We start from the raw sequence: 26,990 nt of genomic DNA on the forward strand, positions 1-26,990 counted from the left end.
TGAAAAAAAATGGATTACTCGAAACCTGCGATTGCTTGAGCATCGAGGTCAGTCCCGTATAACCTCGAGTTATCGCAGTTTTACTGTAACCCCCAAATAACCATTATCTATGATGTTGTGTTGTAACCCCCAAATTTTTCATAGTTCATTTTATTTACATTGGTTTCCTTTTTTTACTGGCATCCGTGTGCAGTTTTCATTAATAATAAAACAGAACTGTGTAGGTTTTAAAAAATCTGCTTCATCTTGTAAGCGTAATTTCATATTTTTCTCAACTTCAAGGGGAGATGATTCTGAATGTATTCTTACGTTGCTCATTTACGATAGGGGTTGAGTACTCATTGATATGAAAACACTGTAAAAGTTTTAATGTGTTTACGAATCCCCCCAACCTCTCACACATATATTTCATGGGCAGAATAAAAACAAAAAATGGTTACAATAAAACAGCATGTTTATTATCCCCCGCCATAGGCGGAGGGATATTGTTTTGGCGTTGTCCGTCCTTCAGTCCGTCCGTCCGTCTTTCCGTCCGTCCGCCCGGAGCCATATCTTGGAAGTGCTTTGGTGGATTCCATTGAAACTTGGTATGAGTATATATATGGATAATAGAATGATGCACGCCAAATGGCATTGTACACCATCTGTAAATAACGGAGTTATGGCCCTTTGTATCTTGAAAAAAAATGCTTTTTGTGTGTGTCCAGAGACATACCTTGGAAGTGCTTTGGCGGATTTCATTGAAACTTGGTATGGGTATGTATATCAATAAGAAGAAGATGTACGCCAAATGGTATTGTACACCATCTGTTAATAACGGAGTTATGGCCCTTTGTATCTTGAAAAAAATGCTTTTTTGAGTGTCAAATATAACACTTTTGTGTCCAGAAGCATATTGGCGGGGGATATCAATTCAACGAATTTGCTTTCGGCTCGAACCTTGGGCCTCTCACATGTGAAGCGAGCGTTTAACCACTACACCACGGAACTGCTTGATAAATCACCTTCTAACTAAGATATTCATAAGCTATTAATAGTCGGTTTAATTGAAAACCCGGAAGTTTAAACGCTGGATAGTGAGCGGGGTTAATGGTCCATACCAAAGGGTCCATACCACTGGCAAGATACGGGTCAGGCATGCAGCCTTCTATATGTGGTTCTTAAAAAAAGTAGGAGGACTTAATAGTAATGAGACTGGGGTGCTGTGATGGCGCTCCTAATTGATAAGCGGCTGCTTCCTTTATGAATATAAAGAAGTGAAACTCCAGCTGCTGGAGCAGTATTGAATTTTCATTAAAAAAAAATTAGTTGGTCCTTTATTTAAGGCAAGTGACCGATTGCCCAAACAGTACAAAACAGCACAAAACAGCACAATACAAACCGACATAAACACAAAATATGAATAAAGCTGGGGTCACCGCCTTGGAACGGTCAATGCAAAGCATTGGGGGTTTAAACCTGGTTATAGAGCGCTCAACCTCACACATGGCCCAGCAATATTCATAATACATTTAAGTGTAAATAAAATTTAACGTCATAGCATTGTAACTCAAATTAAACAATAATAAAAGGGAATTAAAACGCATTCAATTTAATTACTATTTAATTACTCAATTGCATTGAAGATACAAGAGTAACAGAATTACAACTTTTTGACGAACGATCAAATAAAACTATTAACAATTGTCAACTACATTCCTTCTTTATGGAAAAGATTTGAGAATATAGAATCATATAGTTAATATCTCAGATAATCATCGCGCAAATACAGGAAGAAGCAGCAATAATGGGTGTAAAAATTCCATATTACATAGCTTGACTCATTATCACAATTAATAATACGTGTCGCGCTTCGCGCTCTATAGCGCCTTTATTAGTAACTAGGTGGTTGCTAGGATAGTGGAACAAAGAAGTTTCATTTTTATACAAAACCAGAAAGTTTCACCGGTTCGCATATTTGCCCAGACCCTGTGATCTTTTATTATTGCCCAGTCCCTGTAATCAGTTATTAATTAAAAGAATTAGCTTTGCATTATTGGCAATAAATTTTGTAGTAAATGTAATAGGCACAAATGTTTTACTTATTTACACTAATTTACACAAGAAATCAACACTAGGCAACATATTCTGAAAACAAAAATATATACATTGATCCGTAAAATAACTTCTCCTCCCATAAGCGAAAAAAACGTATTACATACTAGTCGCCGCACTTCAGTGCGACGCCGATAAAAATGACATATTAGCTTACTAGAAGTGTTATCTGTTTTTCCAGATCGTATATGGCAACTCTAGGAATAGCTTTTGGGGCATTATGCTTAATCAGTGGCCTTGCTGTGGCTGAGTTTACCTTTTTCTTCACCGATCGAAGCAACAGACACATTTTGCAGCCCCATCGAGGTACAACTTGTATACTTTTCAGATTTGTGTACCTTATTTAAGTGCTTTTTGCTTTTTGACATGATTGATTACTTATATACATGTATATATATATATATATATATATATATATATATATATATATATATATATATATATCTTTTTCACAATTTTCAGAAATTCATTCGTTACTTTCAGAGGTTAAAAATATATTGGTCCATTTTATAACAAGAGGAGCATGATGAACACTTTTTAATAGCTTAGTTTTTGATAAAAAATAAAGTACGCAAAATTTGATGATATAAATAAGGGAAAAATAGACTATCTATTTAAATATACAATACAGACAACACATTTTATCCACGTTCTTTTTAAAACTTAGCTAAATTCATGTTGTGTTAAGTGTCTCCCCAGATTAGCCTGTGTAGTCCACACAGGCTAATATTGACAACACTTTAAGCTTTTATGAAATTTTGTGTTTGAACCAATGCAAGACTTCTTAACAAAAATCCAATATCGGCGAACACTTTACACAGTAGATGTGCATTTAGCTCAGTTCCAGTATTGGCGACCACTTAACACGTGCATTAAGCTCAGTTCAATTATCGGCAAACACTTTACACATGTGCATTAAGCTCAGTTCCATTATCAATGAACACTGTACACATGTGCATTAAAAGCTCAGTTCCATTATCAGCGAACACTTAACACACTTTAAGCTCAGTTCCATTATCGGCGAACACTACACATGTGCATTAAGCTCAGTTCCATTATCTGTGAACACTTAATACACATGCATTAAGCTCAGTTCCATAATCGGCGAACATTTTACACATGTGCATTAAGCTCAGTTCCAGTATAAGCAAACACTTTACGCATATGCATTAAGCTCAGTTCCATTATCGGCGAACACTTTACACACGTGGAATTAGATCAGTTACATTATCGGCCAACACTTTACACACGTGCATAAAGCTCAGTTTTCCCAGAACTAGGTTTACTTGATAATGACATTCCAGTGAAAATGAGTCACATACAAGCCTACATCCCTCTGGTATGATTGCAGATCTGAACACTCTGCAAACATACAATGATGCAAACTTCAAAATCCTCTACCAAAGTATTCCATACGAAGCGTGGCTGACCGTACTGGCCTTCACCTTCACGCTGGGCACCTCAGCAGCTGTTGCTTTCCTAGGACTCATCTGCGTTCACATTTATCTCAGTAAGTGAACAATAAATTATTTCTGATACTCATCAAATTGGGATTCCAGTTAGGAATTTAAAGACTTCAATAATAAAATTTGAGAAATACATGATTGATAAAACCAGTTCATATTATAAACGAACTTTGGTATCGTAAAATCTTAAATACTAAATATATTGCTAATTTTTGTGTGTTTAAAACCACTGTGTATTTCAGATTTGTCTATTTACATAATGTCACATAATGATTGACAACATAGATTTTTATTTTTCAATGGGATTAGGTTTTTAGTACTTTAATGCCACATGGTTATTGTCATATTGATAAAAACAAATACTTTACCATCGGTGTAATATCTATTCTATTCCGAATATTCTGCTTCTTTAGCTAGATACAGAAGTAAAAAAGTCATATCAAGAACAGGATAACAATTGGTGACCATTTGAAAGCATTCACAAATGTAATAACAGCTAAAAGAATGATCTTTTACCTTCAGTTCGCCACAAATCGACCATCTTTAAATCTTTAGAAAGCCCATCAAAAGCATATGTACCAGTGAAGGTCGAAAGCTACACGAGCGGTGCTACATTGGTACTATACAGACACTTTTTAGCTCTTCAAATCTTAATAAACTAATGTATTTATATTTTATAGGGAACATACATCTGATCCTCCCTCATGGAAAATGGGCCTTAATGTATGTGCGTGAAGTGTCATCCCAGATTAGCGGTTAGGATTTTTGCTAAGAAAAAACGTCTTTTAAACAAAAGACACCATAAAAAGAAAAGGTGTCGTTCCTGATTTACCACGGCAAACTGCATAGGCTTATCTGGGACAACACTATGTACATGCGTTAAGCCCCCATTTTCCTACAGCGCAGCTCATTTCTGTGTTATGATGTTATTTTCGCTCTTCTCCTATAGAGGGACCACTGTTAAAATAACCTCATAATCTGTCAGATTAAATTATAAAGTTTAAATGTCAATAGTAATTTCAATTTAAGGCCATGTTTTTGGCAATGTGTGGAAAAAAAATGTAAAAAAGTACATTTCTTTACACATTTAAAACAGTATAATTTTCTTTACACATTTATGCCTTTACTTTATTGAGAATAACAGACTAACAAACTCTTCATTGAAATAAATAAACTGTATTTAAATTTGAATGTAATTGCACTACAAAGGGAAGCAAAGTAGTATTTACAGAACAGCCTTAAGATAGTTTGCATCTATTGCATGATCTGTATGGACAGTTGTATTTTTGACCAATCCAATTCGTTATAATCAGTTTGCAAATTAAAATATTATGGTAATGGGCAAAACAAACTCCAGTAAGTCCAGTTATTGTGACTCAAGGTGAATCAAATGACACATCTAAAATATATGAATAATTATACGTTTGTTTATTGAGCGTCACTTTAACTACTACTACTACTACTACTACTACTACTACTACTACTACTACTACTACTACTACTACTACTACTACTACTACTACTTCTACTACTACTACTACTACCTACCACTACTACCACTACCTACCACTACCTACCACTACCTACTAATACCTACTACTACTACTACTACTACTACTACTACTACTACTACTACTACTACTACTACTACTACTACTACCACTACTACTAATACTACTATTACTACTACTACTACTACTACTACTACTACTACTACTACTACTACTACTACTACTACTACTACTACTACTACTACTACTACTACTACTACTACTACTATTACTACTACCACTAATACTTCTACTACTACTACTACTACTACTACTACTACTACTACTACTACTACTACTACTACTACTACTACTACTACTACTACTACTACTACTACTACTACTACTACTACTACTACCACTACTTCTACTACTACTACTACTACTACTATAAAATTATTATTTTTCATTTATAAAGAATTCGGGCTCTTTCACCATTGAGCTTGTCACTGGTCTCCCCTGGGTCAGCACAGTACATACAACACGCTCAGCCAAGAACAACAAACACGAATGCGAACTGGTAAGCAAGCAAATGGTTCCTTTTTTGACGATGCTGGAACAGCAGCGTCCAAGGTTTGATAACCAGTAAAAAAAATCTTCACAATGGCGACCTATGTAAAAGACCGAGCCAGTCCGATTGAGATAACTCGATTTTTCAGTTACTTCCCTTGGCATTCGCCACTGCGTAGGAGATTGCTCGTTAATTTTCATTGATAACATTCTCCTAGCAGAGTTGTCGTTCGTGTTGATAAAGGTAAATATTAATAGAACAGCATATCCTGCGGAAACAGATTCAATAAGTGTATCAGAACGTTAATTTCAAATTAGTAATTTTACATCCATTTTATTTTTATGGACCAATGAAACAGCTATATATTTTCTCTGTTTTGTTTGATATTTGTTCTCGATTTAGTAAATAAATTGCGAATAAAAACATGTAAAATTAACTTTTTACGTGATCACAAAACTAAAGAATGCGAACGATTTCGAACCTGCAAATTTTAAACGCTGCACTGCTATGATATATGTAGATAAAACAACATTTCTTTGCGTAATTGTCCGTCCCGCTAGCGCAGTGGTAAGGACGTTCGCTTTTTCACCTTTACGACACCGGTTCGATTCCCGCTCCCGGCGCAATGTTATATTTTGTATGTTTTGTGGTCACCATTGCTGACAGTTGTTTTTTTTTCCGGAAAATCTCACCCCCCCCCCCCCCCGCACAGGGTTCGTTAGGTAAAAAATACTCTATTATACTATATACATATATACAAGGGATACAACTGTCAAATTTCCTGCACAACATCATGGTCTGAACAATAGCAAAAAAATCGCTTCCAAAAGCAATAATTACACAAAAAAAACTGTATAAGAACAGATTAGACATTTATCTATCAGATAATAACTGTGTTTATAGCAGTAAAAGTGTTCATAGTTGTGTTTGAAACGAAAGTTTCATGAAAAACGGTTAAATTTTCGAAATGCGACACAGGTGTGCACACCCACTTTGACACATTTTGTTTCATAATTCAATAATTACAGAGAAGTTGAGCAAATTTTACCTTGTTTTATTATCCATAGACACTTTATTAATCAAAGTAGACACCTTCCATAATTGCATGTAACTGCATATATGTAAAACACCGTAAATATTAAATTTGTTTACATTTCTACTATCTTCAAGGATTTGTATGCAATTTGTCAGGTAATGTTACGTGGAACGTGAATGGCTGGATTAATTACTGCAGTGGAATTTCAACCAATCAAATCGCATGTTAGAAATACATGTGAATTATCCAAAATGAAAGTAAAACATTGTCATTGTGAAATTGAAGCAGATTGATATGAATTTCTAGCAAAATATGCTCACTAAATAGTAATTTTGTTATGTTTTACTATGAAAAAAAACTATCCAATTAATATGTACCAGCAAAAGAGCTTTATAACAAAGGAATACGAAAATTACTTCTAGAATTCTCAGTTTTCAGCTGTGCACACCTGTGTCCAAGTAAGGATTTTTGAGCATTTTGAATGAAACTTTCTCTCTTAGTTCAATGAAAAGCTTGTACTTTATTGCCAAGTGTATTATTTTCTGAAAGATAAATGTCTTGGCTGTTGTAATACAGTTTAATTGGTGTATTTATTGCGTTTGGAAGCAAATTTTTCGCTATTGTTTACACCATGGTTGTGTGCAGGAATGTTCACAGTTGTATCCCTTGTATATATATGTAGTATAATAGAATATTTTTACTTAAGGGTCCCTATGCCCCACCGCAGCATTTGACCATATAAAAAATTAAAAAGTATTTCAGTACAAAAATAATAGCTGGAAATTGCAATATTTGTTCTCGATTTAGTAAATAAATTGCGAATAAAAACATGTAAAATTAACTTTTTACGTGATCACAAAACTAAAGAATGCAAACGAGTTCGAACCTGCAATTTGTAAACGCTGCACTGCTATGATATATATAGATAAAACAACATTTCTTTGCGTAATTGTCCGTCCCGCTAGCGCAGTGGTAAGGACGTTCGCTTTTTCACCTTTACGACACCGGTTCGATTCCCGCTCCCGGCGCAATGTTATATTTTGTATGTTTTGTGGTCATCATTCCTGACAGTTGTTTTTTTTCCGGGAAATCTCATCTCCCCCCGCAGCATTTGACCATATAAAAATTAAAAAGTATTTCAGTACAAAACAAATAGCTGGAAATTGCAGCTATCATTCAAAATTCGTCCCAACTGTCGTCAATCTAATCTTATTAGGTAGGAGTGCTGGACACACTCCGGGTCCCAACATTATGCAGCCTCAGCGCTGAGGTAACTCATTACCTTGAAAAAACACAAATACACACACTGGGTGCAGCCTAGGCACGTATAGTCTCAAACAAGGCAACAAACTCAAGTGCGGGCACAATCATTTAAAATTTACATATTGAATACGATATTCTAACAGAAATTACACAACCACCTAAGTGTACATACCATGTCTGATATTTCGTTCGATTGTTAGATTTCAGCATATACATGTATAAGGTCATTTCGCTATTAGTTAACTTATCCATATGGGCGAACTCGGATAGTCAAGTGCTCATACGATTGAGCTCACATGGTCCGGCTATGTGCTCATACCTACTTTCGAGAATCATCATGAATGTATTGCCATACTTAATGAACAAGAATGTGACCCGCCTCCCAGTTTCGCTCAATGGGTCAAGTTACCTACGGGTACTACTTCCCCGTACCCCTAAACTATTTTTCGTACCAAAAATGTTTCGTACGCATTTTTTTTTCGTACCAAATTTTTTTTCGTACCCAAAATTTTCGTACCCAAATTTTTTATCGTACCCAAATATTCGTATCAACATACACAATTGTGGTGATATAGATAAACTTATATTGATGTTTTATATCCATCCTCTTCAAAAGAATCGTCACACCAGTACTGCCAGTACTTTGATTTTAAAATCTTACAAGTCCGAGCTGTATGATGTCTAAACACTTGTTCAATTAAATTTGATTTTCGATACAGTCCTATCTGACTTTGGGGTCACCTCAGTTAAGATGTCACCTTGCGTAAACAGTCAGTGTTGAAGTAAACAGAATCATGAATATAAAGACTGTTTATTGAAACATATTGTATTTTGTGCAAAGGAATTATAATGGATATTTTTTTGTAATTCAGGAAATGGTCGATGAGACTTACTCAAGCGGAACCCAATTTATTTATTTTTTATAGAAAACAATATGATAATGTCACTTTCCTAAATAAATTAAAATGTGTAGGTGTTCCAAGGTCTAAAGCTGTGCATATGATTTTGCTTTTAATATATTAATTAAAAGTGCACACCACATTTAAATTTGTCAAAAATAGAGCAAGAAATAATGTTTGGGAAAAAAGCACAATAGTAAAATCTAAAAAAAAATTGTTGAAACTATTGAAGGATTTAGATTTTCTAGTTGATCATATAAAGTTAGAGGGGTGTCATATATATTTGTGGACTTTTTGTAATGACCACAGTAATTTTTAGTTGTTTGCTTGCGAACAACTACGGTAAATACCATATTTTGCAAGCCAGCTTTGCTTATGACCCAAAACCTGATAACTGCCGCATCCGCGCAGAGAAAGAGTTTGCAATTTATGTCAGAGGTTTCATTTCTTCCACCCTATTCATTCACAAATAGAGGCATACTGTGAATAAATATTAAATGGAATATTTTTGAATGGAGCGTATATAGAAAACACCATTAAACATTTTTTTAAATTATATGTGTCGCAGAAGAGAATGTTTTTAAATGATTAGAAAAGTCCACTATTTGCTGCGTCTGAATCACGTGGTATTTTGCGCACCACTGGTCATTCGTAATCTGAGGCTATTAATAGATAAGGTACAAATAAAAGTACTGCTGATCAACAAGGGATATGGAGAGTCCAATACACTATCACGTGTCTGTTGTGCAACCTCGTTGATAGTGCTTACTAGTACAGCGGGGTTAAATCTTATATTTCTGTGAAATTTCCTTTTGTTCATAACAGTAGCGGGATTTTTCATGTCATTGAGAATACCGAAGAAATCCTGCCACCTATTGAGAACAAAAGAACGTTTCCCAGACATATCAGATTTAACCCCGCTTTATTAGCAATCACTTTCAACGAGGTTGCACAACAGGCGCATGATAGTGTATTGGATTCTCCTCATCCCTTGTTGATCAGCAGTACTTGTATTTTCCCTTATCTATTAATGGCCTCAGATTTTGGATGACCTCAGCTGTGCAATATACCTCGTGAATAAGACGCAGCAAATAGTGGACTATTTTAATAATTCATAAGCATCCTCTTCCGCGAAGGGTATAAGTCAACAAATGTTTAATTTTTTATATACGCTCTGTTAAAAAAATACCATGATATTTACATTATGTGTCGATTTGTGAATGATTATTGTGTAACAAATGAAAACTCTGACATAAATAGCAAACTCTTTCCTGGCGCGGATGCGGCATTTATCAGGTTTTAGGCCATTAGCAAATCTGGCTTGCAAAACGTGATTAACACTTTAATACTGTTTGCAAGCGAACAACTTAAAATTGGGCAGAAAAGATTTTGTTCTGATATCCAATAAACAAAAAGAAAATCTCTTTCAGTAGCTGACAAAGACTTTTTTGTTTGTGCATACAAAATGTCATTTTTTTAGTTCCTCTATCCAGCATGAGCAGGGTTTGCTTGTTTTATACCATTTTGCATGACAACGGCTTCTTAAAAAATAAATATTTTTATCATATCAGAACTAAAGGTGTTGAATTGCTTAAAAAATGCTGATGCTGTAAATTGCTAAAGAGAGTGCATAAAATAATGTGACAACCCTTCTTGTATATTCAGTTTGTTAACAAACCTATTTCTTATGTTATTTAGAGTGGCGTGTACACAAAAAAGTTAAAAATTAAAAAAAAAAGTAAAAAAAGTATAAACGGATCATAAATGGTAAATAAAGTTAAAATAAAAAATAGATATTGTTCTGCTTTGAAATGTTCTTGTTTGTTTAAACCTTTATTTGTTTTTGTCGGATGTTGGTACCATTATGGACAAAGTGCTCGGTGAGCTATAGTTCTCTACATTGGGGCCCTCTCTTGTGTTGTGTCCATATGCCTTGCACACTTTGGGCTGTTATGGTGTTGGCAACATTTTGTAATCGATTGTTACCAAACATGCACTATTTGTTTATAACCATACAATCTTGAAGTGCATTGTCTTTGGGCCTGAGCCCACCAGTTGAACTAGATTTTATTCTCTTTTCACATGCAAATAAAAGCCAAAACCTTAAAATCTGGGTTTGCATGGTCTTTGAGCATTATCCCACTAGTTACATTACTTGTTCGATTCTAAGGTTCAACGTGCATTACGTGCTTTTGTTTTAATCATATTTGACATGCACAAAAGTAACAGTGTGAACTTTATCTGAATATAATTATATAATAGACATTTATATTATATATGGAACCCTGTTAAGCAATATGAAACAAACCTTTTTCGCCCTTGAAAAGCGTTTTTGTTAGCCAATATGAATATTATAAAATTGTTGTTTGCACTGTATGCAGTTTTATTTATGCAGATAATTTATTGGTAAAGCATCATTAAAGGTATTTAAACGGTAAAACAATACCAGCAACAAAAATACCGTCTAATTAATGGATCAATAGACTGGACATTAATGTTGCTTGTCAATAATCTGGATAACCTATAAATGATGATTACACATGTACTGAAAAAAAATCTTCTGGTTTCATATTGATGTCTTACTTGAAGTTAAACGTTATCTCTAAATCTGCAATCCTATTGGAAGTGATACATATTATAATGATATATTATCTTAAAATTGATACAAATTTTACCCCATTGTTCAAATTTATGAATAGTTTTAAACATATATCGTTGTCAATATATATCAAAATTATTATGAAAATAAATTAATCGGTACTTAGTTTACTACATGTAATGCTAGAATAATCTTTTATACGTGTGTCGAGTTATTTCCCTTGTTTATACACACAGGCAAAAATGCCATTTTCACTATATACATATTTTATTTTCAAAGAAAAGGTTGGTATGCTAACTTGTCATTGGCGTCTGTCTGTGGGTCTTTCAGCAGACCAAAGTTTGTCTGAAAGCATGTCCCTCCTTATTTAAACATTAACACTGCAGGAGTTTTTCCATTTGGTATGAAATTTTTGTGCACATATTTTTATGTCCCCTTTTCAACTTAGACATTATGTAGTGTTACAATAATAAATTTATACTTTTATTTCAATATTTTTTGTAACCATAAGGTCCAAATGTGTTGGTATACAACATTGTAGAGTAGTACTCTACCCAGTTTTCTCAAATTATTACCTCCCGGTGTAAATAATGGTCATAGAAATGTTCCTCAAGAACCACAAAATCCTAGGGGTTTCATATATGTTATACAATATTGTACTGCGGTTTTTCTAGGATTAAAAAATGGCCACACCCTTAAAGTCACATGATTGATAAAGACTTGCTTATCAAAATAACATAAAGCGCCTTTTCTTTGGAACAACAGTGTATTATTTTGGTATATAACATCGTATCATAATCTTTTACACATGTTTGGAAAAAAAAAAATTCCCTGGTAACATTTTTTATAAACTTGTTACATATTACAACAGGCACTGGGGTGGGGGTTAGCGTGTGGAAAATCACTATAAGAACAAGTTTGAGTTCAAACAAACTTCAGCAATATTTTTATTTTTAGTAACATTGTAGTTAAGGCTTTATTGAAGAATAATTTGTCCAACTAACCAGAGTAATTTCCTTCTCTGTGAGATACACATGTAAAAATGAAATTTATTCAGGATTAAGACTTTATTATGTATCAAATCTTCCTCACTGTTGCAAAGATATGACCGTACAATTATTATTGAACTGAACTTAAAACAGCATCAAATACCACAGAGTAAGTGCCATTTGTGAAAAAAAAGAAGAAGTTGGCCATGTGCAAACCTGCTAGAAGTTTGGGACCTGTCTTTCTAGATTCAAGTTTGAAAGTTTTTATTTTCGAACACCAAAAACTTATCAGCAGCAAATAGCATACAACCTTTACAGATTGTGAGTTACTGGTTTGATGCTGGTTTAATAAAGACATTTGTATGTCCCTCTTTGAAGAAGAAAAAGTATATTGTTTTGCTGGATGTCGGTCGTTCTGTCTGTCAGTAGAGCAGTCTGAATGTCGGTAGACCAGTTTGTTTCCGATCCATGACTCGTCAACAAATTGACCGATTTACTTGATACTTCACATGTGCATTGGTATTGAACAGTGGATGACCCCTATTAAAATTGGGGTCACTAGGTCAAAGGTCAAGATCACTATCACACTAAGTGTGAAAATCTTTTCTGATCAATAACTCGTCAACAAATTGACAGATTGGCTTTATACTTCAACTTTTTTTTACTTCAGATATAAATTGGTCTTGGAAGAAGATGACCCTATTGAAATGGGGTCTCAAAGTCAAGGTCACTATCACACTAAGTGTAAAAATCGTTTCCGATCAATAACTCGTCAACCAATTGACCGATTGGCTTGATACTTCGCATGTGCATTGGCCTTAAGCAGTAGATGACCCGTATTGAAATTGGGGTTACTAGGTCAAAGGTCAAGGTCACTATCACACTAAGTGTGAAAATCATTTCTGATCAATATCTTGTCAACAAATTGACCGATTGGCTTAATACTTCACATGAGTATTAGCCTTGGACAGTAAATGACCCCGGTTGAAATTGGGGTCACTAGGTCAAAGGTTAAGGTCACTGTTTTACATTAAGAGTACAATCGTTTCTGATCAATAAATCGTTAAGTGATTCACTGATTGGCTTGATACTTATCATGTGCATTGGCCATGGGAAGTAGATAACCCTTATTGAAATTGGGATCATTAGGTCAAAGGTCAAGGTCACTTATACACTAAGTGTGAAATTGTTTCCCATCAATAACTCGTCAACTGATACATCGATTGGCTTTATATTTAAAATGTGCATTTGCCTTGGAAAGTAGATGACCCCTAGTTCAAAAGTCAAGGTCACTGTTACGCACTAACCTCCCGAAACCAGAAGTGTCAGGTAAGAACCAGTTGAGCTCGTCCTCCAAATAGAACTGCTAGCAAGCAACAGAGTACTATCGCTTCCCTGAACACCCCATACACCCCAATGCATTTCAAGGTCAATATTATTATAAATACATGTAAGTGACCTCACATTGAACTGGAAATATGCCTAGTTTCTTAATTCATTAAACGAGCAATTGCTAGAAGTGAAGAAAAAATGTTTCTACCCTTACTTCTCCGTTTTGAAAAAGAACTGTTGCTTCTTAATATAAAAATGACTGTTCATTTTTAAATGTAGTTATTCATACTTTCTTACTTTGCCTTGGTAATACATATATACTTTATTTAAATTAAGCACATTAATAAGTTTATATCTGTGTATATGTATTGTTCATCTATATGTATTGTTAATGACCACAGGCTGTTTTCAGCTTTAAGAATATCCTTGAAAATATTTTCCTATAGTTATGTTATTCTTCCGAGAAACCTTGCCCTTTAATTATGTAACAACAAGGTAATTATACAGCTTTATTAAATGATCGGTTGCGGACAAAATTTTGTAATGACAAAAAACATGTTGATGTATATGTAGGCAATTATACAAGTAAAGGCATTATTCGGTAAACACTAATTCATTCACTATCTTATTCTTATTTATAAACACTATTAGTACTATGATTTTACCCAGACAAAACTATAAATAACACATGGCAATTGAAAAAAACAGCATAATCTGTATTCGTAAAGAATATTGACAGTTATCTGCAAAAATAAAAATATGTTTAACAAGAGTGCCAAAATGTCACAAGTTTTAAGGTTTTGGACAACTTGATAACTTTACCATGTGGCATGATATCACAACTAATGGACTAGGGTAAACGACACATGGTGATTGTTTTAAACGCACTTAGTGACCCTGTGACCTATTTTTTTGACCCGGCATGACTCATATTTTATTTTGACCTAGATGTCATCTAGACAACTTCTGAACAAATTTGGTGAAGATCGGATAAAAACTACTTCAATTATAGAATGGACACCATGCTAAAAGCACTAAGTGAATTCTTGACCTAGTTTTTGACCCGGCATGACCCATATTTGAACTTTACCTAGATATAACCTAGATATAATTTAGACACATCTTCTGACCAAATATGAGGAAGATCGGATGAAAACTAATTCAATAAGAGAGCGGACACCATGCTGAATCCTTGAAATGCACTAAGTGATCCCGTGACCTAGTTGATACGGCATGACCCATATTCGAACTAGACCTAGATATTGTCTAGATACAACTTCTTACCAAGTTTGGCGAAGATCGGATGAAAACTATTTGAATTAGAGAGCGGACGCCGCCCGCCCGCCCGCCAAGGGTGATCTTATAATACGTCCCGTTTTGAACAGCCGTATAAAAAACCTGTATACTCAATGCCCGTTCAAGTCTTAAAAATTGAGTTGTTAATGCATGAATGGTAAGTTATTTTTACTTTAAAACTTTGCGAACATGCACATACACAATTCCCTAGATGGGTGGAGAGTAAGTTGGTTCCTTTTTCCTTGTTCCTTATTCCATTTTCGAATAAGGCAAAAGGAACAGTTCCTCATTCCTTACCCAAGCTTAACATATTTGATTCAATGTATTTAAGAGAATCAAGCGTCACGCTGGGTATGCGGATACTTTGACGGTTTCTTAAACTGTATCGGACGGTTTGGTATCCACAAAATAAATCGCCCGGAACGGTTTACATACGCACAAGCAGTTAAAAAGTATGTAACTGTCCGATATAGTTTTGGACCAGTTCGTACACCATAGATAACAGATGGCACTTCGATAACAGAAAACAACAAAAGCTTCGCGCGAGCGGCGAGTTCTTCAGTTTTTTTTTCATCTTTGTTCTGTTCATTTGATTTCAGACACGAAACATGGTTTGGTCTATTAATTTTATTGTACTTCAAATTGCGAAGAAAGAAACTCGTGGAAAAACGATGGATTATATACCCTTTTTTTAAAATTCCATCGATAATCATCATGATTTCAATTATCAGTACGTATTTCAACAAAATAAAAATACTTGGAAATAAATCAAGAACGTGCCAACTATTCCAAATAAAAGCTCAATATGGCCATTAATGTTACAATATGTTACATTTTAGTTTACTTACGTATTCGATGAAATTCAAATGTTTAAAGGGATCTTTTCACGCTTTGGTAAATTGACAAAATTGAAAAAAGTTGTTTCAGATTCGTAAGTTTTCGTTTTAGTTATGATATTTGTGAGGAAACAGTAATACTGAACATTAACCAGGCTCTAATATAGCGATTATATGCATCTTTTGACGATTTTAAAACCTAAACATTATAAAGCGTTGCAACGCGAAACGATTGAATAATTTGGAGAGTTCTGTTTTTGTCGTTAAATTTTGTGAAACAACGAAGATTGCTTATATAAGGTATAAAATACGTCAAAATGTGTACTCGGCGGAATAGCTCAGTAGGCTAAAGCGTTTTTACTTCAGGACTCTGGCAGCACTCATGGGGTCACTGGTTCGAAACCTGCTCCGGGCAATGTTCTTTTCCTTTTTTTAAATTTTTTCTTGATTTTTTACTGGAGCTTTTACGATCCAATGTTTACATTTATCAATATAAAACATTTAATGAATAAGTTAAAAAAATGCCAAAATCTGTGAAAAGGCCCCTTTAAAGATTCGGATGCCAAATTTTCACGGACACTTCTTTTACCGATCATCTAAATGACAATGGCACTTCTATTCCAGATTACTCGACACTTTTTACCAGATATACATGTAGCACACTCTATTTAGTGTGTATGCATGTATGTATGTATTTATTTTGACCTTGCAGTCAAGGATAACCACGGCGGCATAAAGGGGACTTAGGAAATATTTTATTTAACTATTTCCATGACGTGCGCACGTCATAGCTATGACGTGCGCACGTCATAGAAATAGTGAGTGCGCACGTCATAACTATGTCGTGCGCACGTCATAGTTATGCACGTGCGCACGTCAAAGAAATAGTTAACGCACGTCATGTTATGACGTGCTTAACTATTTCTATGACGTGCGCACGTTAAAGTTATGACGTGCGCACGTCATAGCTATGACGTGCGCACGTAAAGGCTATGACGTAGCATAGCTATCGCGTGCGCACGTCATAGCTATCGCGTGCGCACGTCATAGCTACGACGTGTGCACGTCATAGCTAGAGACTGTCAAATAAAATATTGCCTAGGCCCCCTTTATGCAACTCTATGACGTGCGCACGTCATAGCTATGACGTGCGCACGTCATAGAGACTGTTAAATAAAATATTGCCAATGTCCCCTTTATGCCACCGTAGATAACCCATGAAAGTGCACGCACTTATTTCCAATGGGGTTCTTTGGTTTTGTTGAAGAGACAGCAAGCAGGAGAGACAGTATTGGTTAACAAGGAATCCGGGTGCGATTCCCTAGCTCTTTGCGAATAGATCCCTTTCTTTTTTACGTGCTCAGTGTATAGCAACGATACACGCGAGAATTACCTAGGTATTACCAGTAAATCTCTAGTTGGGTGGGAAACACTTGAAGCATTTCTGAAAATTCCAGTGCCCCGGCCGGGAATTGAACCGGAAACCTCTGGAATGGTAGACCAGAGTGTTACCACTCGACCACCACACCACCAGTGAGTCAGAAATGCAGATTTCGCTGTGGAATACGTTATAGTAAGCAGGCAATAAATAAAAATGTATGTACAGGCGTAAATTTAAAACGAATTACCGAAACATTATCTTATCCTTTTGTGATATGATTGTGATTTTGTATAAATGTGAAAGATAAATGTGAAAACAATTCGATATGTCTGATGTGTACAGTCTATATGACCATACATTTTCCACTTTTCGAGTCACCCAACGGCATTTACTTATATACTAGATAGCATGTCATGAAACATCACTCTGCTAAAACTGCAACTCAAAGATAAATTTCAGCAGCGATGCAGGTCCGAAATTATATTGAAACTTTTTGACTCAATGCCAGTAAATAAATACAATAACAATAATGGAACAGGCGGCCGATTAAATCACACGATAGTGGTGTCAAAGTTGTGCATTCCCGTCGTTGTAATTTAAAAAAAAACACATTCTGCATATGAACTTGGATATATATGCCATAATTATATATTTCAGGATGAGGGAATTGGAGTTAATGAATGTTACCTTGTATTCGTTTCTTTCCACAAATGACGCTTACATTCATGTCATATCTAAATTTAATATCTAAATTTAAAGCATTAATATGCGACACTTAAATTACAACAAAAGATATTTTCGGTATTTAAGGGGCATTTTCACAGGTTTTGTCATGCATTGACGTTTGTCATTAACTGCTTTACATTAATAAATGTAAACATTAGATCGAAAAGGCCCCAGTAAAAAAAAATAAAGAAAGAAAAAAGGTAACCCTCGACTAGGCTCGAACCACTGACCCCTGTGGTAAAAGTCTATCGGTTGGACCACTTGGCCATTCGTGCTTATACAATGAGTGATGTATTTTATACTTTATATAAGCAATCCTCGTAGTATCACAAAATATAACGACAACAACAGATTTACCCAAAGTATTAAATCGTTTCGCGTTGCAACGCTTTATAATTTTAAGGGTTTTTAAATCGTCAAAAGATGCATAATATAATGGATATTTTAGAGCATGGTAAATGTTGAGTAATACTGTTTCCTAAAAAATATAATAAATACAACGAAAATTTGCGAATCTGAAACAATTGTTTTGTTCAATATACCAAAACGTGAAAAAGCCCCTTTAATAACTTTTTGTTAGTATTTTATACTTACCGGTAGTCAGCTCAATATGATTTTACTGAGATAAGGTTTAAATGTAATGTAGGGGATGATGGTGTGTATTGTTTCTGTTTTTTTTCATGTTTTTTTTTCAAAACAAGCTGTGACAATCATGAAGACACATGTATACCGCATTATTAACTCTCAATCGCTTTTCTCATCATTGTTTATCGGTATATACTTGTTAGTCTACCTTATTAACTAATACGCAGTTTTTATGCAAGTACCGACAGTTTGTATTGGCATCTTATTCAACAAGTATATTGCCACTTTGCATAGGATTTTATGAAGAACAAAGGTGTATTTGTCGCTTCAGGATCCCTTTGCTCCAGTTATATAGAGGCCTGCTATAATTAAAATTAAGCACAATCGTATTGATCCACATGATCAGTTGTATTTTCATCATCTCACCAAAAAACAAGTTCATTTTGAAGACAATTATTTCCGGTTCTCACTTTAAAAATGTCACTTCAGAAATAAGCATTTGAATCTTATTTTAAAAATTGCACTTATAATATTGATTGTATAAATTAATAGTACATGTCTATATAATTGTTGTACATTTATATGATATACAAATTCAATTTAGTGCATTTCAACATGGTCGTTTTTATTCATAATCCAATTCCTTTTTCGCGGCGGCTGCATAAGGAAAAAAGAACCAGTTCCTTATTCCTTATTCAAGCCGAATAAGGACTGACATTTTCTTACTTAAACATCAATGAAGTTGATCCAAACTGTACCACATATAAATGAACATTCTTGCATTAAAAAGTAAGATATATAAAATATTCAGTGCAATACATTTCTACCTTATTTAACTTAAGATTTGTTATTTATATCTCTGATAAAGTTCTTGAAGTCCTTTAAATATGACCATTACCTTTGACCAAGACTATGATAGCTGAATACCAAACATCTTTTATATATCTCATTCCGTTCTCATATGTAAACAGAAGGGATATGATTACGGATGCAAAAAGATTTCAACACGTCACCATAAAAGCAGGACTACGCTTGAGGCAGCGGTAAAGGTACCTCTAATAGACTGGGAAGTTTCATTGAGATGCCTCAATATTTTATTTTATAATTGAAAAACCTGCGCGCGAACTAGCTGTACAAGCGTGTTTCCTTAATTGTTTTATTGCGAATACGCTCATGCAGACCAACCTCGGCACACGATTATTGAACGTGGGATCTACGATACGGCAATGGTCTTGATGGTGAACATTCCTTTGCCGTTCTTAGCGTAACAGTTGCGCTCTGCATTCGTATGAAATGCCTATATTTCGGACAGCGTTGTCATCAATGCGACGTCACTGACGTCACCATAAAGGCGAGACTGCTCCGGAAGAGCCGGCAAATGTGACTCTAGAAGACTGGAAAGTTTAATCGACATGACTCTGTACTTCGTGATGTCCTTTTTTTAAATTTAAAACCAAAACTAACAATGCTATAATTGGGTGATTTATTTCAATAGATTTTCTACATACATCTCCGAAAGCGCGTTTGCTCGCTCTAACATGCCAACGTTACGGCCGGTGAACATCAACATTGGGGCATGATTTAAGGTCGTGGGAACCTACAAAATGGCGCTGTTCTCGGTGATTATCAGTCATATTTTTAGATACTGCAACTGGTTACTTTTTCTGTGTTCAGCCGCCAAAAAAGGCACTGGGTTATCATAGCAAAAGAGAACTAAGAAGAAATGTACTGCAATAAATATTTTTTCATTCCAAACCTACATTTACAGTGATTTTCTATGATTTATGCGTGTCTTTATGCATATTAATGTTAAGTAAGACAATTCAAGTTCCTTATTCGATTTGAATAAATAATTAAGAACTAGTTCCTTATTCCTTATTACTATTTCAAACCGAATAAGGACCTATGCTATCATTAAATTAAACAAAGTAGAAATGTACTGAAATTAATATTTGTAATACCCGACCTACGATGACAATAATTTTCGTTAATTTATAGCTCTCGTTGGTTCATTTTGGTTTATAATTTATAGAAATAACATCCCAGTTCCTTATTCGATATTCCTTAATTCATTATTCCTTATTTAAACTGAATAAGGAACTGGATTTTCATAACTTAACAACACTAAGTAGAAATGTTTTTAAATAAGAATTTTAAATATACAACCTATATATATATATATATATATATATATATATATATATATATATATATATATATATATATATATATATATATATATATATATATATATATATATATATAATGTCATTTCACTTTTGATCAACGCCATTAATGTTAAATTAAGAAAATGCCAGTCCCTTATTCGGCTTGAATAAGGAACACAGAAATGGTTCCTTTTTTCCTTATTCAGCCGCGAAAAAGAAACTGGATTATAAATAAAAACAAAAACTTTGAAATGTACAAGATTGCACTTTTATATCACATCAATGTAAAATAATGTTATATGCTTTCGGTGTTGTTGATGTGAAGTTAGTATTCGAATTAAAAAATGCCAGTTCGGTTTAATCATATGCAAGCGCGAAGAAGAAACATGAATATGTAACATAAAGTAAATGTATTCGAGTTATATTTGTTTGATTTACTTTAGAATTGTAATCATTATTTTCTTTAAAACCCTATATCAAATATGTTAAGATTGAATTAGGAATAAGGAACTGTTCCGTATTCCTTATTTGAAAAAGGAATAAGGAAATAAGAAAAGGAACCAACTTACTCTCTATGTAGATAGAGGTGGTTCATGCCATGTTTACGCAAAATTAAATTAATTCTTAAATATTTAAATTAAAAGCATGTAAATATTTAAGTCTAAAAGTATGTTGATGAAAACGAGCGCTGTAATAACACTTTGTTTCTGAGAGTAACAAGATACAGACTGTAGCTTATAAAAGTTTATTCGTAAGCAAAACACATTAACTAGCGTTACTACAATGACGTAAAGTTTGTTTTCTTTTAGATTTGTTCTCTTTTTTTACAATGCACAAATAACATATTGAAGAAAAAAGCAAAATATCGTACAAAGGAAATATTGAATTATGGTACCTCCCGATTTTCGAGCTTTTGAAAACTCGTTTATACAACACTACGAATTTTGGAACAAATTTAAATAATCATAACAACAAGTTATGTAAGCAACAATAGTATACTAGCGATATAACAATTATTCATTAATAATACGCAAACAACACATATAATGCAAAAGCAAGCTATAGTACATAGTTATCGAAGAATAGGAATTTCCGAGTTTCTAGTTTTTGAAAACTAATTTTAAATGTATTTACTACACAAAACTACATTTTTTAACAATCTAAAATCTTATAACATCAAGTAATGTAAGAAACAAGTGGTACACAAAAATACAAAAAGTTGAGGCTTTCTTTGAAATGTGAACACTCATTAACAATACACAAACCACATATATTATGCGACAGCAAACAATAGTACGAAGAACATAGTTAATTTCGAATAATAGGACTTTTCCGATTTTCTAGTTTTTGAAAACTCATTTTTATCACTTAAGTTTTTACGACACAAAACTACAATCTTTGGAACAATCGTTAATAATTAAACAATTGAAAACAACGACAATAGCGGTACAGCAACGACAATAGCGGTACAGAAAACAACGACAATAGCGGTACAGCAACGACAATAGCGGTACAGCAACGACAATAGCGGTACAGAAAACAACGACAATAGCGGTACAGCAACGACAATAGCGGTACAGCAACGACAATAGCGGTACAGAAAACAACGACAATAGCGGTACAGCAACGACAATAGCGGTACAGCAACGACAATAGCGGTACAGAAAACAACGACAATAGCGGTACAGCAACGACAATAGCGGTACAGAAAACAACGACAATAGCGGTACAGCAACGACAATAGCGGTACAGCAACGACAATAGCGGTACAGCAACGACAATAGCGGTACAGCAACGACAATAGCGGTACAGCAATTACAAAAAGTAATGTATTCAGCAAATATGTTCACGAAATAACCATACACAAACAACATTCAGATTATTAGTGCAAAAGCAAAATATAGTACATAGTTAATATCGAATAATGGGGCAACGAAGATTTAGGAGTTTCTGAAATTTCGTTTAACCATGACATGTATTTACTACACAAAAATACAATCTTTTGAACAATCTTAAACAGTTTAAGAATCTTTGAATCGGTTAATTGTCGATTTAAAAGAATTACCACATGGTCCAAGTGGACAGCGTTTCACATTAGCGTTTACAAACAAGAAACATGTAAAAGGATGAAAAGTAAAGTGTTGAAGTTTTAAAATTTTAACGACAGTTTATGATAACAAATATGAATATATAACAAACGAAATGCAAAAAAAAAATCCTCGGATTTTACTGTGGACAAACACTTGAAATTGGAGTATTTTAATTTTATTATTTTAACGAGTTTAGGATATCAATGGGTATATTTGATATAGTATATGCTGGTAAATTCCATCATTGAATAATTCTTTAAAATTATAATTATTAAAACTTCAAACATTTGTTGAAACCTTACATCTTGACAGTATCTGCATCATACTGTTATTTATAGCAAAGATCTGTTAATATACTGAGGGGAACGACTTATTCTAGGCTACATATTCGATACAATAGACAGTCTTTTAAAGAAAAAAGTTATAAAAAAATAAATAAAGATGGCAAACACTCACCAAAGACCGCGAAGTGTCCCTCTATTTGTGTAAGTAACAACAATAAATGTGCGGTAACAAACAAATACAATGAAAGTTACAACCATGTATATGCGGTACACAACACATCAGAATACAGCACAAGGATGATACACAGTTTTCATGCGATCTAACTTAGTAAATAGTGATAAATGTAACAGCCTTTTTTTTGAATTGCCCATTATGCAATGTCATTAGCTCGAACATTTTGTCCATACTTGGCCATTGTCTAAAATACAATGGAATATATTTTGATCTCAGTTCCGAATATAATTTATTTTCAAAAAATAAAATACAACTCATCTGAGTTGATACAAAAATAATACACTTTCTATGATGAAATGGAATTGTGGTAGCCCTAGCCCATTTACTTGTCTTGTTATTTAATCTATGTGCTAAAATGCATTGTTTTGATAAACTTAATCGAAACTTTTTTATTACATATGTTCAGGTAAATGTGTTATCTTTTGTGTCAAATTCTGTGTATTTTGAGCGAACGACCGTTATTTACTTAATATTAAATTGAGTTGAGTTGGTACGGTTGAAATTTAAAAACAGCGATATGTTTATGAAAATGTGCCTTTGTGGACATTTGATGCCTCTTATTCCAATACTAAATGAACGTGTCGCGCAATCTTTGCCTAACGGCTGATATGAACATATTTTTTTACATACATATTGGAAAAGCCAAATCTAACAAAATCTCACATAACTTAATAGATCTGTTAATAATGTGCACTAATTTTGCGGTTACTCATAACTATTATTTAATTTACTCTACTAAACGTGTTTGCTAAATTTATTATCTGATATTCCTAAAAGTTGTAACCAGTATTTAATTATGGTAATATATATCCTGCATTTATAGTTAATAGTCTTTACCATATACAAAATCGTTTCGAGTGCATCTTCTGACACCAAGTATTTGCTCATAATATAGCAAATGAACTCTTTTAATTGGTAAACCTTGGACAAGACCATCACGTCGCTTCCTTATTTAAGCATTGGACTTAAACATTTATAAAGAAAGATATAGTTTATGACTTACTTGAATGACTGCAAATTTGTTCAAATATATTTTGATGATCTTTGCGTCTTTAAATGAACCATAAGGTCTGAATACCATCCCTACATGTTATACACATATCGTTCCGCCTTTTACAAAACATGAAACGCATTCAACGTAAGCAACTATAATTACATGTATATGTTGTTTTTCATAGTTTACGATTGGTCAAGCTCGAAAATAATCTGTTCACGTCCTCTCGAAATTTCTGACCGCTTAAAACATACACGTAAAAGTTAAGAGCGTGACCAAGTGACGTAAAGTAGATTGCTTCGTAGAAGATGATTATCCGTTGATACAAATTCAACCCAAACGTATTGTTAGAAAACACCAGATTGAATACCTTCACAGGAGTGTTTGTAACAAAAAATGTAAAATTGGCCATAAGTAGATTTGTCGTCACTGAACGCACCCTGGAGGAGTGATTTTGACTCTGTCCAAAGGATTTGCGAAGCTTAATTCATATGGTCAAACTCGCTGTAATTATGAAAATATATGGTATGACTGTAAAACATACCCAGTCAGAAATGAAATCGAATTTCAACCATGTATCACTTCTGTGAGCCGGACCCCACATACCTTGACGTTTCACGAATTCGACTGCTAGGAAATGTCGCATGTATTGTATCACGACAACAGAGATACATGTCGCAGTCTCCGCAAGAATCACCCTGGGTACCGTCACCAACTGTTTAACATTAAACGGCATCGCGATACTTAAAAATCTCTCTGTAGTTATGGTTACCAGTGTCCACGTTGACAGTGCCGTAATCGTCTCACCTATGAACTCAAGGTATGTGCTGACAACAAATGAACCACCTAAATATGCTCTCGCTGTGATACTAAATCCAGCAATGATTTTTAACAGCGGACCAATAAATGTCGCTAACATATCTGCTACTGCAAGTATTCCGAACAAAATACCGGTCGTGGTTACTTTCTCCCTTGCAAACACTACTATTATAATCACATTGCCGAAAATCGACGACGCTACTACCGGCATGCTGAGGAAGTTATACACTTCGATCATTTTTAATATCTGGTTGTGGTAGTTGATAGCTTCCGTGGCATTTCCTGACATATTCATTTCATCAAAATGCTTGAACCAAATGAATGAACCTACACCCGAACAAACGTTATCGCTCCTGAAATGTCGAAATATTTATAGCTTACTGATCCATGATTAAATTGAATAAGATAAATTAATGATTATTAAATGATAAAAGGACTACATACGCCGTTAATCATTTGGGAAATGAGTGTAATATCATTAACAATACTTATATGAACACATTTTTTTGATGTATCAATTTATTTGTTTTTTATTATACATTTTATGTTTATAATAAACATAACGTACTCAATGGGGAATCAAATTATTACTTTATTACTTTATATTAAATGATAATTGAAGATAACAAAACAAATTAAAATTTCTTTCTGAGACTTCACAAGGAAATATACAAAACAAAGAAGATGCTGAAGCCGTTTCAATGATCTATTTAATACAAGTAAAAGTAATCAGTCCCATGCAAACCACATTTCTAAATTCAAGACACCTGAATATTGGTCGAAGGTCTAGAACATTCTGTGAAGTAGGTATGTTGATCAAAGCCTTATATGTCAGCAAGAAACACACCCATGAACGTCGCAAATAGCCGGAAACCCGAGTCAGCTTCACGTCACATCCGTATGCCTTGGGACATTGTTTACGATCCTCTCTTGACTTCCGCGCCTGAGCGTATTATTTTAGGCGGGACTATTATATATTTTTCTATATCTAAAATGATACGTATATATTTATCACTTGTATTATTTTTCTTCATGGCATCATTTTAAATTAAAATTTGGCATTAGCTTCGTTGGAATTTAATGGCAATTGTTATAAATAAATGTGATTAATGTTACACGATTACTTAGTATGTAAATAATCATGTAGGATTTTTTATAAGACCGCTAGTGTATATATATGTTATCGAACATTCAAATGATAAGTATAGTAAGAAAAGGCAACTAAATATTACAAATAAACTGATATCGGTAATATTGATATTTATTTATGTATTTTATGTATATTTCATTGTGTTGAGATCTATATACGCATGTGATTCTTTTCTTTTATCTACTTTCGTGTGGGTACGTGTATACGTTATTGTGTTTGTATCATTTAAATAGGTGATTTTATTATATTGTGTACTTTCTTGCATAATATAAATTTTAATAAAGAAAAACATGCCGACCACTCACGCGGTTCACGTGTTTGATTCCATTAAAAAATGTGCACTGATTATTATAAATATAACTTACGAACAAATATCTGATGAACAAGCCGATCACGTATACATACTCTACGTAATGTCTGGGTTATACCTTTCATTTTAGCAGATAAGGGTAAATACGACAAAAGCGAACAAATAACCAGAAGTATTGATATGAACTGGGGTTTTATCAAATGTTTTACCTTTTTTGTAAATACTTGTCCTGGCATCATTATTCCAATAGTCAGTGCATTTAAACAACATAACAAGTAAGCATATGCGTATGGATCTGGCTTTTCACAGATCCCATTACATATTAATCTAATAATTATTCGTGTTTTTCACTAGAAATCGGCATGTGTTTCTCCACT

General features: G+C 34.0%; 2 protein-coding genes across 2 annotated transcripts in view; both read left to right on the top strand.

Annotated features, from left to right (window-relative positions):
- Window positions 1-26,990, top strand: part of LOC127874089 (zinc finger SWIM domain-containing protein 6-like) — a 358,176-nt gene that overhangs the window by 315,850 nt on the left and 15,336 nt on the right. The gene's annotated exons all lie outside the window — the stretch shown is intronic.
- Window positions 1-26,990, top strand: part of LOC127872218 (palmitoyltransferase ZDHHC1-like) — a 39,353-nt gene that overhangs the window by 11,373 nt on the left and 990 nt on the right. Inside the window, exons 3-4 of the mRNA XM_052415547.1 lie at window positions 2,276-2,400; window positions 3,446-3,604. Coding sequence (XP_052271507.1) covers window positions 2,276-2,400; window positions 3,446-3,604 — 284 coding nt within the window. The remainder of the gene's footprint in view (window positions 1-2,275; window positions 2,401-3,445; window positions 3,605-26,990) is intronic.

The sequence above is a fragment of the Dreissena polymorpha genome, chromosome 3 (genome assembly GCF_020536995.1).
Source record: "Dreissena polymorpha isolate Duluth1 chromosome 3, UMN_Dpol_1.0, whole genome shotgun sequence".
Classification (NCBI taxonomy): domain Eukaryota; kingdom Metazoa; phylum Mollusca; class Bivalvia; order Myida; family Dreissenidae; genus Dreissena; species Dreissena polymorpha.